The sequence below is a fragment of the Crocodylus porosus genome, unplaced genomic scaffold (genome assembly GCF_001723895.1).
Source record: "Crocodylus porosus isolate Cpor-Errol unplaced genomic scaffold, CroPor_comp1, whole genome shotgun sequence".
NCBI lineage: Eukaryota > Metazoa > Chordata > Crocodylia > Crocodylidae > Crocodylus > Crocodylus porosus.
Window position 1 is genome coordinate 29,142,616 of NW_017728951.1, and position 13,470 is coordinate 29,156,085.

General features: G+C 44.2%; 1 protein-coding gene across 2 annotated transcripts in view; it reads left to right on the plus strand.

Annotated features, from left to right (window-relative positions):
- DUSP11 (dual specificity phosphatase 11) overlaps nucleotides 1–4,984 on the plus strand; it is a 44,164-nt gene extending 39,180 nt beyond the window's left edge. For both annotated transcript variants that reach the window (XM_019555901.1, XM_019555902.1), the window contains exons 11-12: nucleotides 374–481; nucleotides 4,301–4,984. In XM_019555901.1, the coding sequence (XP_019411446.1) occupies nucleotides 374–481; nucleotides 4,301–4,616 (424 nt within the window). In that variant the 3' untranslated portion in view covers nucleotides 4,617–4,984. The remainder of the gene's footprint in view (nucleotides 1–373; nucleotides 482–4,300) is intronic.
- Nucleotides 4,985–13,470: the final 8,486 nt, after the last annotated feature.

Below are 13,470 nucleotides of genomic sequence, written 5' to 3' on the forward strand. Positions count from 1 at the left end.
TCGTGGTGGAGCCAAGGCCACAACTGGCCAGTTTGGCCAAGAGGTGATCATGGGATACCAGATCAAAGGCTTTTTTGAAGTCAAGATATGACATCAATCTCTTCTCCGTTGTCCAGGTGATAGGTTTAGAGACCTCGAGAGCAATTCAGATATTAGATTGTTATTCATAGGGTTTAAAATTTAGACATTGTTAGTGAATATAATTATACATACTTGAACAGCTAAGAGAATTCCTCCCATACTAACTAGTTTGGGTTACATATTTATTAAATGTATATCAACTTTTACCAGCTAATTAAATTTGAAATTTATATCTTGTAAACACATAGTCTTTTTCTCCTTTAGCCTGTAATTCTTTTGTGTGTTTTCCCAGAAATCAAGCTTTTTCATCCTATGAAAATGTACAAGAACCTCATTTTTCTTCTTCTCCTTCACGTCACAGAGATTATGGATCAGATGATGATTTCAGTAGATGTTACAGGTAAATTTTATAGTTCATGTATTTCATATCAATCTGCAGGCTTTTTAACCTATTATCCCTCTGCTATGAAGATCATGAAATATAGATTTTCTATATCAGGTAAACTTGCTGTTAATGTTTTTAGTTGATTGTAGTTTATAGTAGAAAGGTATTTTGAAGCTCATGCTTGCATATAATTGTATCTCATAACAGAAAAGGTTTTTATAAAGCAGTGTATTCGCTGCCAGAATTTAAAATACGTGAGCTAACTAAATATCCTGACCCTCAGCCCACAAGCAGTTATGGCACTTACTGCTGATTCTGGTATTGGGTATCATAGGGCAATTGTTGTTCCTAATATTTCTGGTTAATAAATCATTCTCTCTAAAAACATAAATTCATGTAAATTGTCTTGTGCTAGATTTCTAATTTTTTTTATGATGGGCATCAGATTTAAAGGCCAAAAAAGTCTTGACTGTTCCATAAAGAAAGTTCTGTTTATTTCATTATGCTGATTCTCGGTGTGGACTATTTTTATTAGCAATTGTTTGACATTTCTTGCACCATAAATTCATTTTTAAGCAAAATAAAACCATTGGAAATGTATGATTTTAGTTCTGCGGTAGAGTTGCCCAGAAATCAAAATACTAAGGGTATAACCCTACTATTAGAAAAGTCAACAGAAATTTAACTTTTTTTATGGGAGTTGGATCAGGCCTTCTAAAAATTTTAGAAACTCTTTAGAGACCTTTATTTGTGGTTATATCCAAACCAAAAATCACAATTAAAAAGAATGCGAGCTTCCCAACAACCACATTTATAGAACTATTGTCCTAAGTATCCCAGCTATTTAAGTCTGGTTTCATTGTCCCTCCATAACTTTTGTTCAGACCTAATCTAATTAACACCTGCCTCTGATAGTTACTCATGAGTGAAATTATTTCCATATACACTTAGAGCAGAGGTTGGCAACATTTTTGGGCAGAGTGCCAGAAACACTTGCATCCTTGAGTTGTAAGATGTTGGTGTGTCAGGGGCAGATGGTGAGGGAGCCACACGGATCCTTGTAGTGGCTGTGCAGCCCCAGCCCCACCCCTGCCATCTGCCCCGAGGCGTGTGTGCCAAGCAAATTGCGTTTGAGTGCCACATTCTGGCATCTGTGCTGGGAGTTGCCTACCCCTGATTTAGTGGATTATAATGCAAGTTCTCAAAGTACACAGGAGAGACTACTGAAAAAAATTATAAAGAATGATCAAATGGTATTCCAAAAGGTTAGGTTTATACGTTAGTGTTTCCCAGGGATGGACAAAATATGGCACACCCTGTCCAGCCGCACTTCGCTCCCATCCTGGTATGTGGAAGGGCTGTGGCCAAGCCATTGCACAGCGTCTGGGCAGGGCTGCTGCTGTCACTGTGCCCTGTGGAGCTGTTGGGGGACCTGCTTGGTTTCTCCAGTGTCCAGCAGCTGCTCCTTCTGTCCCTGCTGCAGTGCTCACCCTGGGCACCAGGTGGGGAAGCGATGGGTGCTGGGGAGGCTCTGGCAGGGGCAGGAAGCTTTGGACTGAAAGCTTGGAGCTAAGGTGGGCAGGGTATGGGTGTAAGGGAGGATGAAAGGCTGTGGGAACCCCACCCACACACTCCCCTACCATGGTGCACAGCCCTTGCTGGTGGCGGCAGCAGCAGGCAGGAGCACTCATGGCCTGCGCAGGCGCTGCTGCTTGGCAGGGGGTGGTTCCAGCCAGAGCTGCACTTGGCAGCAAGTAGCACAGTCTGCCTGGCCTTCTTCACTTGCACGGGGCTCCACGTGGCGCACATGCAGCTCCTGGCAGTCACATGTGTCACCAGGGGAAACCCTGTATGATGGAGCCGGCTCTCTTTCGTGCTGCCACGAAAGCAGAGGGCAGGGTTCCCCACCACTTTGATGCAGTCCTGGCAGCTGCACGTGGAGGGGAAGGAAGCCACCTCCATCGCACAGGGCTTCCCCTGGTGGTGCACGAGTGCCAAAAGCTGCATTTGCACCACAGAGAGCCCCATGCGATAGAGGTAGTAGGTCAGGTATGCTGTGTTCCTTGCTGCCATGTGCAGCTTTGGCTGGAGCCATGAGCTGCCAGACAGTAGCACCTGCATGGATCACGAGCACCCTGAGGGCCCACCACCTGCTGCTGCTGGTGGTGGGGGCTGTGTGCCAGGGGGGAGTATGTACAAGGGGTCCTCATGGCCCCCCACCCTCCCTCACACCCACCCCCAACTATGCCCCACACAAACACAAATTGTGACAAAAATGTTTTTTGTAATTAAGTTAAAATACATTATAATAGGTGGTTGGCTTTTAGTATATGATTTGGTGGGGTTTATTTCTGCGCCAGATGGCAACTCTCCTCCCCCAAAATGAGTACTTCCGGGGGCAATGGGGGGACTTCTGGTAGCAAAGGTCAGGGGTTAGGGGGTGAGACTTCCAGTCCCAAGATGGCGACCAGGAGGCAGGGCACCTGCCAAGCAGCAGGGTAACCCTTACTGCCTTTGGCAGCTCACGGGAACTCATTAAGCAGCCCCCCAGGTGAAATAGTTGCCCACCCCTGGTGCTCCCTGTCCTGTGGTCTAATGCAGATGGTGCTGGTGTTTTTCAGTGTTTTGAACTGCTACATTGTGTTTGCCCTGTTACAAGCATCAAGAAAGTCTATCCCTTCAAGAAGGAACAGGCAGCCCTGTTGGGAGAGGCCAGCTGCAGGGCACTTGGATAGAGAGGGAGTGAGTGTCCTGCTAAGATCTTTCAAAAGCTCCCAGAAGAGTAAACAGGGGGAGAAAGAAACAAGCTATGGATTCAGCTGTTTGCTACAAGTGGCCAGGTTACTGTGCTGGGAGTGAGGGCCAAAGGTCTTCAAGTGCCTGAGAGCAGGAAGGTTTTGTCTTGTTTATTTGTTGGTGTGTTTGTGGCTCAGGGAGTGAGTTACTGAGAGGACTGGCCGAGGGGCTTCTCTGAGAGCAAAAGCCCGTATGCACAGGCCAGCAAGCTAGATAACCCACTTATACTGTTACTTTTTTAGTGTCAGGGAGATGTATAACCATGAATAGTAGAGGTAGAAACTGAATGTATCCACGCTCTAAAACAGCCTTTAAGAAATTTAGGTAATTTGATCAGCAGATAGCAAATGTAGTTCAAGGAAAATAAAACAGGATATGGAAATTGAGTCTGGGAGAAGGGCTAAGTGTATTTTGGTAAATTTAGTTGCATATGGATAAGGTAAAAGATTTGAGAGATAATATAGGAAAAAATTAATGCATGACCCTGATCTTGTTTACTGATTAAAAATTGTGAACAAGATAATTACGTAAACAGCATGCTAAACAGGAAATGTGCACATATCTATATCTCTATATAAAGCTCACGTACAGTAAATCCTGGATCGTTCGCATCTGGGTGGTTCACAACAGGTTGCCGAATTAAGGACAAGCCTTTCAAATAAAAGCTGTGACAAACAGCTGGAGCACCTCAGCAGCTTTGTACATCTGTTCACTGCTCTATATATCACCAGGTGGTTTGTAAACCCTCACCTTTTGTAGAGGATTAAAAAATTTAATCTAGCATGTGGGTTGCTAGATGCTAATACTTGTCTTGTAGAAATGCTCATATCCACTTCTTAGGGTATGGATGCACAAATAATTCACCACAGCCTAAATAAGCACAGGGTTATACAGCATGGTATCTACTCTGTGATAACTGCCTGTGTGCTTAACGTTAACCTGTGGTAAATGAACAGTAAAATGTGGCAGCATACCGCTCGCTATGGAGTACCACACAGCCCTGTTGATTTTGTTGTTGACACTTGTGTTTCATTGCAGTAATAGACCTACCTGTCCTGAAGACAGTAGGAAACTACATCCTTCAGAAGAATTTAACAGAGGTGGGAAAAATCGATTTGCACCATATTCTTCACGCACAATGAATCCTTCCTCATCCATACACCAGAAAGATACTTCAACAGACTATGAAAGAAAACCTTTTCATGGTGAAACCAGCAGAGAAATGGAACAAGGCAAAAGATTACCTGTTGTGACAGTTGATTACAATTATGGTTTGCCATTAGATTATGGACCTGAAGAGGAGGAAGGAATGCATTATGATTTACCTTCAAGAGATCGCTACAACTGGAACTGAATAAGAAGAAAGTATTTGTTCTGCATAAACTTGTATATGTACCCACTTCCCTTTTTGTGGACCAATATTTTTTCTTTTACAAATTAGAAAAATACAAATTTCCATGTTAAAGAAAACTTGTCTCTATTATAAGACTAGTTTCTACTGCTGTGTTTTGAGTCTTTATATTTACAAAATAGTGTGTATTTGTTAAAGTATATTTGGAGACCAGTTCCTCTATACACAAAAAACAATCCTTGCTTTTAGTGAAATTGGAACCTCATCACCTAAAACAGACACCTCTCTGACTGAATAGTAGTGGTTGTATCTTTTGTCTAACTTTCTTAAAATGTACATAATTTCAAGATGCGAAACTTGTAATAAAAGCTAAAAAAAAAAAACCCGCACCATCAGCTAGAATAGAATTTGGGGTTCTAGGGAAAAAAACCATGAAAATAAATAAAACAGAAAGCAATTTCAACTTGATTCAATTTTTGGTGCTAGAAGCTTGAAGTTAATTCTAACCGCTAACAGAAAATGAGTATCAGCGTCGTGAAACCTTTCACCAACCAGGTAAATTAATTTTAACGCCAGAGGATTTTTTGGGGGGTGTAATTCTTATTAGTTTAAGCAGAAGTTTGTAATGTATGAACATTCAATGGACTGCACCCTATTCATGGTTTTGAGTTCCATTTCAGCAAAATTTAAAGCACCATGGGATTTCCCACTCCCCTTCTTCATTTCTTCTGCCAAACTTCTTCAGCACTGCACTTTTAATTTGAGATTTCTGTACCTCCATCTGAGTCAACTGCCTTAGGATCACTATTCTTAACAGAAAGCTTTTAAGTGCAAGAACTTTCTCTCGGACATGTAAGAAATTTGAATTGGATTTGCAGTAATCCATATCTTTTGACTTTGCTCTTAGGGCAGTCTTAAAATTAATTGGCTTGGGAATCTGACTTATTTTTTGTGTGCCGTGCAAATTAGGCATGTGTCAGTATATGGCCCAACACAGGTACATTTTACCATTGTCTTTTGAATAATAATCCATGGTACACATCCTCACTGTGGGTGTACATCTGCCTTTGAGCATTTATAGTCTTGTCTTAATAGTAGCCCTGTGCCAGGGAAATAAAAGGTGTAATGCATATTGCCTATTCCTTAATTCCTCTCAACCACCCTGGCTAGGGACAGAACACTATTTTTTGCTCATGCTGACAGCCTACATGCTTGGTGTAAATGCTTTCATTTAAAACGATGTTTCTCTTTATTGATATTGTTCTCAATATTTTCTTTTTTTGAAAAAGAAGATCCTTTCTTAGCAGTTTTCCCATTTGCTACTGTCTGGTACTCTTAGCATCCCTCTGCCTAAAATTTAACTTTTTTCTTTGCCACATATACTTCCATTTTGAGGGCTTCATTCTTGCAGGCTATTCCTGAATTCTTTCCCCCTTCTTTGAATAGAGAGATTAGGAGTTTTATTAGTTTTGGAGTGTGCTTGTTAGGGTGTCTCCCTGCTTTGCCAAAGCACTATGCCCACATCCAGTAAATACACCAGATATCTGAACTGCTTTAGAGAATTTCATACTCCTAGGAAATGTTTAACTTGATATGTAGGTTTCTTGTTATTCTAGAACATAAAAAGCCTGCAGAACACATCTCTGGATTTATTTCATGGATAAATCCATGGCATCTACCTCCAACCCAAGGATGAGACATTTAGATGGGCTCCCTGGGCATGTCTAGACAAGCACAGATGTTTGCCTCCCCAGGGACAAATAACAGAGGCACACACCTTGTGACACAGATACTTGTCCCAAGGGGACACCCATCCCATGCACACTGGCACATGACATGTTACTGAGTGGGGTAGCAGAGGCAGGGGCCAGCAATTATGCTGGCCCCAGCAGCTGTACCTAGGGGCTTCCTGGGGCTGTAGTCATGGTAGGAAGCCTGGCTGATAGCCAGAGCATGGTCCTGGCTGGCCAGGCTCAGGTTTTGGGCGGTGCACACTGCCACCACATGTACGAACCCATTTTTTTCCGGCATAGGTTTTTTTGAGGTAGGAGCAAGGTAGCACAGGGAATACCTGCATGTACTGTGTGTGGTGCCACAGATGGGTCTGCAGCACTACATAGCATATTCCTGCGTTCATCTGGACACAGCCCCTATGTCCCTCAGCAGTGCTTATTAAGGCGGGGTGTGAAATGGGCCCTATTCAATTTGTATACAGCCTGAATCGGGGACAGTGATTAGATTTGTTGATGCAAATCACTGTCCCTGATTCAATTTGGCCGAATCTGAAGATTGATGCTGATTCAGCCATAGATGCAGCTTTAAATGTTTTTTTCTACATATCTCAAGGTACTATGTGCAGCTTATGAATGTTGCAATGCTGGGGCAGATGGAGTGTCCCACAGTAGCGCACGGGGGTGGGGGGCACATGCTCGGTGAGGAACTCAGAACTACCGGAAGTAGTTCTGGTCCACTTCCAGATCTGCCAGGGAGCGTGCTGGGGGGCCCCCCTGGTGCCCCTTGGTTCAGCAATCAGTCACAGGGAGACCCCGCATACTCCCCGCCCCCCCCCCCAACATAGGAGGCACCAGTTGCCAGGGGGAGAGGTCCTGTGCATTCTCCAGCAGATCCAGAAGTGCTTCTAAGTCCACTTCTGGTTCTGCTGCCAAGTGTGCTTGGGGAGCCCCCTGTGCTTGTGTGGGATGCTCCATCCGCCCCAGCATCGCAGTATTCACGAGCTGCCTGGTACCTAAAGGTATAAAAACATTTACAGCTGGGTCTATGCCTGAATCGCCGAATCTTTCCAAATCAATTTGAAGAGATTAAAGGGTCTCCTGATTTGATTTGGATTCAGGGATTTGGCCACCGAATCTCCGCCAAATCGAATTAGCTACTGAAGCTTTGCACACCCCTATGGCTTATCATGGAACCCTTAATCTTCTCAGCTTTGAAATGTCTTGCAATGGGCTGTGACTCTGACTGGCAACTAAGGGAAGTCTGTAGACAAGGTTCTCTTGGGGAATTATGCTTCACCATTTAAGTGTCAGACTTTACAACTCTTAAGGAAACTGTTGATGTTCAAAAAGGCTTTGATGCCGTCTTCCAGCACCATTGATGACCCAGTATTTTAAAAAATTCAAGGGCAGATGGCCTAGGTACCCCTCCAAATCCCTTCAGTCATGTAGCCTGGTTGTTCTGACTTTCACTTTCACGTCCAAATTGGATATAAGGGAATTTCCACTCTTACTCCCCACCATCATCATATTCTCTGTCACCTGCAATATCCAGCAGTACAAAGAGAGTGAATGTGTATTGCTTGCAGCAATAATACTCTTAATCTTAGCCAATCCTAATGCAGCTTTCTTCTGGGGTCTAGTATTAGAAGCAGTTCTCTGCTAGTTATTATGGCATCACCAGTAGAGGTTGGCTCATTATTTTTCCTCTGGTTTATAGTCTAAGCATAATTTGTCACTGTTTATAGCTCTTCTTAAAGACTTGCAAGTTTCTCAAAAGGGCTATTATGGCCTTCCTAAGTAGGGCATGAAGGGGTAGTCATGGTTTTCCTAGTTACCAGCCTGGCCATAGGGTTCCTATTCACTACGGCAGTGCGAAATTTCACCGGCTGTTTCGATTCAGCACTGCTTCAGCTCATTTTGAATGAAACAGTGAAATTTGAATTGAAACAAAGGGCTTCGAGACCAAATGAGGCTAGTCAAAAGGTTTCAAGTTTTGAAGCAGTCAGGTGGTGGGAGAAGGGAGAACCAGGGCTGCACTCCCAGTAGCTCCGCAGCCCCATGTGGCTCAGCTGGGACTCTCTCCCCACCTCTCATGGCTGGGCTGTAGGAAGCTGATCACAGAGCAGGGGAAGGGACCTGAGCCCAAGCGCAGTTCCCCTCCCCAGTGCTGCAGTTGGGCTGGGGAAGGCAACTCAGCCCAGCTGAACTAAGTTCCCCTTCTGAGCACTAGACCTTACCTCTGGAGAGGGGAACTCAGCTCACCTGGTCTGAGTTCCTTTCCTCAACCTGACTGTAGTGCTGGAGAGGGAAACTGAGTGATTGGGCTCAGTTCCCTTCCCCTGGTCCCAGGGAGCAGCACCCAGCTTCCCTCCCTTTTCTGGCAGGCAGACTGGGGGCTCTCAGCCCCAGGAGGAATGGCACAGCCCTTCAGGGTTGCAAGCCCCTAATCTGCCTGCCAGATGAGAGAAGCTGTTTTGAGCTTCCCCACTATAGCGTATGAGCAAAACATTGAAATAGCATCACTGTTTTGACCAAACAAAACAGAACAGAAATGAAATTCAAAACAAAACGCTGTTCCATTGAAACGCAAGTCAAAATGGAACGGTGCTGTTTTGCAGAGTCTTGCTATTCACCCCTTCCACTGAGGCCATGTTCAGCCTACACCTGAGTTTGAGGATAGGTCTGTGTATGTGGTGTTTGGTCAGGTGTCTGAGTCAGCATTCTGTCCATTTCCCAGATATTAAGAGGATTGTGTGGATCCAGGTTGAAGGCTGAGTGATCTACAGAAGCCCAGCCAATTTTCATCTCTTTCTGTTCCCCTCTCCCCCTCCCCCCGTTCCCTTTCTGACACATAAGACCACTTTTATCTCTCTCTTTCACTACAGCAAGGGTGTCAAGCTCACCCTAGGCCAAAACCAGAGCACAGAGGCTCCTCCCGGGCTGGAGCAACGGGGCCAGCAGGGAGACAGGGGGCTGCCACCAATGGTGATGTCCATCAAGGTCCAGAGACCTCAAATTCTGTGGTAGACTATGATGCCCAACTTCTGGTAGCCTGCCCACCTACTGCACTAGATGACTTCAGAGGAGTCGAGGACCTAATGTGACATGTCCTCCAAACGTCAGAGGGGTTAAATGACATCATCTAGCATTCTGGCCCAAAAAATGTGCTTTAGCCCATGGCCACAACAGTTATTGATATTCCTTGTTGTATGGCTCAGGCTTTCCTAATGCAGTCCAAAATCCTGTGGTGGACTTTTTATTTAAAAGAGTTCCAAATCTTCAACATGCAAACCGTTAAAGCACTGCATCTTTTAAGGACTTTGAGTCTACCCTGCTAGCTCCAGGAAATTGAGGTACCATCCACATTCTGATCCCCTCCTCTATTAATATACTGTTTCTTGGATCTGCCCAAAAACACATTAATAAAGTGGAAACATTTCTCCACTTTATGGTACTGTATTGTCTACCCCAAAGTATGCATCAGGCAACAAAGTATTACTTTCATGTGAGTAAGTCTTCCTCCAGTGCTGCCCTGCTCTCTCCTTTTGACAAATACCCAACCCATTTCTATTTTCCAGTCAGACCCAAATTACCTCAGTGTGCTTGCTGCAACCCTGGCTTTCTACCATTCAATTCTGTTCAGAATCTGTTCCAGATTTCTTAACCATTTCCCTTTCTGGGTTCTTTCCTATGAGATTTTGCTCCAGCAGGAAAGACTCTTCCTGTTACTTTTGAGTAGGGCAGCAGAAAAAGCTGTGTTGCATCTCAGGAAGGGAACTCCATACCCTTTGCTTCCTGAATTCAAAGAGTAAGCAAGACTGGATTGGTTCCCTTGGAGCTTAAGAAGGCTCAGTTTGTTTTTATTTCCAAGTTCAAAATGGTCAGGTTAGCAGCCATTTATACCGGCCCTGCAGGAAGAAGACTAATTTGCCGCTCTCAGCTGACAAAACATCTGTTTCCATATCCCCATCAGCTGCTTGCCTCTTGACAGTGGGCCACTATCATTACCCTGCTAGTTTGGCATATTTGGCATTCTGGTGTTCCTGAGTGTCTTCATCTATGTTCTGTGATAATTGTCCACACATATTGGAGGGCAGGAAGCCATGCTGAAGCACGTAAGACTGGAAAGGGCCTCCTAGGCCAACTGAGTCTAGTTTCCCTGGATTTTCAGGTAAGTGTTAACCCCAATTAGAGTGGCTGGTACACTTCTAACAAAGTGTCAAAAATCCTGCAGTTCCAGGATTGTTAGTGAGCACACACACAACTAGAACCTTTTTGCCTTGCACAAACTCAATCTGCAGGTGCTACTTTAGACTCCATGACCGGGCTGTCTTCCATCTCTACAAAAACTAATCTTGCTGGTAAAGGATTACCTAACAAGCAATAAAACTTACCTCTTGATTCTTGATCACATGGCTCAGTCACATGGTTTTGTGACCTTTCATGCCAGACTTATTTCAGCTACATGCTGCCCTGGCTGCAAACTGAATTTCCAAAGAAAGCATACGTTAAAAATTATTATGACAATCCCAAGAATCTATTCTCCAGACCCTTTACAGACTAGAGTTATGGACACATAGGCCACATCTAGACAAACATGGTTGTGCAGCATGTGATGCCACAGACCTGACTGCAAAGCCATACATTTAGGTGTTTCCCGTGCTTGTGGGGGAGGAAGAAGCAGAGAGGCATGGTGACCCCAGGAGATCCCGGGTTCAGAACAACCCATGCAGAAAAAAAGCAGGGCAGCACATGTGGAAGCAGTGCATGCTGTCCAAAACCATAGCCTGGCCAGCCAGAGCCACACCCCAGCTGCCAGCCAGGCTCCACATTGCAGGAGCACCGCAGCTGCAGCTTTCCTCACCCCCAGGACTTTAGGTAAAATTGCTAGAGCCAGCCTCCTCTACCCCATCTGAGGTAACCTGCTGCACGCCAGAGGGTGCATGGCAGGGGCATTCTCTGGGGACAGCTAGCAGTGGCCCAAAGAGTCCGTGCTTGTCTGCACATGGCCATAAACATTTGATACTTGTGTCACCATAAGTGCCAGCCTTTCTCAGAGCAGAAGGACCTCTGCCCAGGCTCTTCCTGCCCAATTCCTTCCTCATCCTGTAGTTGGAAATCCTCCAATATGCCTTTCAGGCCACATGTCTTCCCACCAGTAGTCTGTAAGGTGAGAGTGTTGACCCCTGCTTCGTGAAAATAACATTGGACTACTCTTGTGGATCTCCTGACATCAGTGATGGACCCCAGGACTCTGTCAGATCAGTAAGGTGGAACTCCTGCCTGCGGTCTGGCCCAACAATATTCACAACCTCCCTGTGCAATATTTCCACAACTTGTGCATTTGCAGCAGCGCTTAAAGCTTGATACGAACCTTTACCAAGCAGTGCAGAATTGCAGAAGCTTCCTGGGCAGGTGCTGGGTTGGTGAGAGTATTTTCAGCTACTGTTCACTTGAGATACTGCAATACACCTCTTTAGCTATGTGGGTTGTGCTTTGGAATACCTCACAGTGATGACAAGGTTCTTTGGGTCGATGTGATATCTTTTATTAGACCAACTAAGTAGTTGGGAAAACTGTTCTTTGCAAGCTTTCCAGCACAAATACCCTTCTTTAGGCATAGGGAAAGTCTTCGCAGTGATGATGCACATATGGCTTACATGAGAGAAAAATTACTTCCAAGTAACTGGAGTCCCTTGAGATGTATTGCCCATATGCACATCCACATCCCAACCTCCTTTCTGTCTTCCTTGGAGCTGCACACTATACATGACACCATAGCTCAATGGTGGAAAGTGAGGAAGTGCACATCACTTTTTATACTTATGGCATAAGACAGGAGGAAGAGCATAACTACAGGTAATTCAAAGATAAGTTTCCAATGAAATGCTTGAGGTATATCAATACCCACAGTGCGGATGTGCATAGGATAGTACATCTCAACTTCAGTTACTGGTGTTGGTATTTACATTCCACTAGTCTCTTTTCAGCTATATGGCAAAGTTATCTAGTTCTTATCACCACTAACCTACCTCTGCCAATGACCTGATCCTCTAAGGCAGCATAAGACTCAAGGTACTCCTCAAAAAATGCCAAATCTTATCTTTCACTCAATTTTTGACTAAGGAACGATAACAGCAATTCTTCCATTGCAAAGAACCCAGGAAGCCCACAAGTCAGAATGTTTTTGACACTTCGGATTCTTATTTGAAATCTCTGCTTTTATCTTATGAATTGTATATGTCAGAGGTTCTCAAAGTGAACCAATACAACTAGGCTCCTTGTTCAACTCAAGATGCCCCTCAGAAAATGCCAGCTCTTAGTTTTCATATGTTTTTTGACTACAAAAAATAATAGAGCAGATCTTCTGTTGCAAAGAATTCAGAAAGACCACAACAGACCAGAATGTTTTAACAACATGAATTCTTATTTGAAATCTCTGGGTTTATCTTATGAATCATGTTTGCACACCTAACAGTGCTAACATTGGGTGACACCCCATAACACTCCTGAAAGGATCTCGAAGCATCCCACCCCAGAGCGCTGGGCACCATGGCTGAGAATCACTCGTGTAGGTGTTATCACACTTCCAAACAGTGCTAATATTGCACCTAACCCCGCATCACTCTTGAAAGGACTTTATGGCACCCCTGGATGCCACACCCTGGATAAGCGTCACTGTTCTTGAGTACGTTGTGCGCATTACATACATTGAAGTCAGTACAGTCTACCCCTACTTCTAATATACTTTCTATATTTAAGTATTTAAATTAGTTTCTACATAGTCTAGATATTCAAAACAGACACTACCCTCCATAGCTGGCATTCTGTAACAGACCTTCTGAGAATCAGCCTCTGTTTTCAAAACTAATCAGATCTGTTTCAAATCATCAGTCTTGGAGCACAGTATCCCAGCAAAAGCACAATACAGGCTCTGTTGTTTCCAGTAGCAGTCTTTTCAAGAGACTTGATGGCTTCTCTAAATCATTGCAAACCTGCTTTACCTGCTTTTCTTCTACAGTCTCATCTGTTTCAGTGAGGCTTGTTGATATTTCTTTTGCTGAGACTTATCTTTGTATTTGTCTTTTGGTTTGGCTTATTGCGCAAAACTGAGTTATCATGTT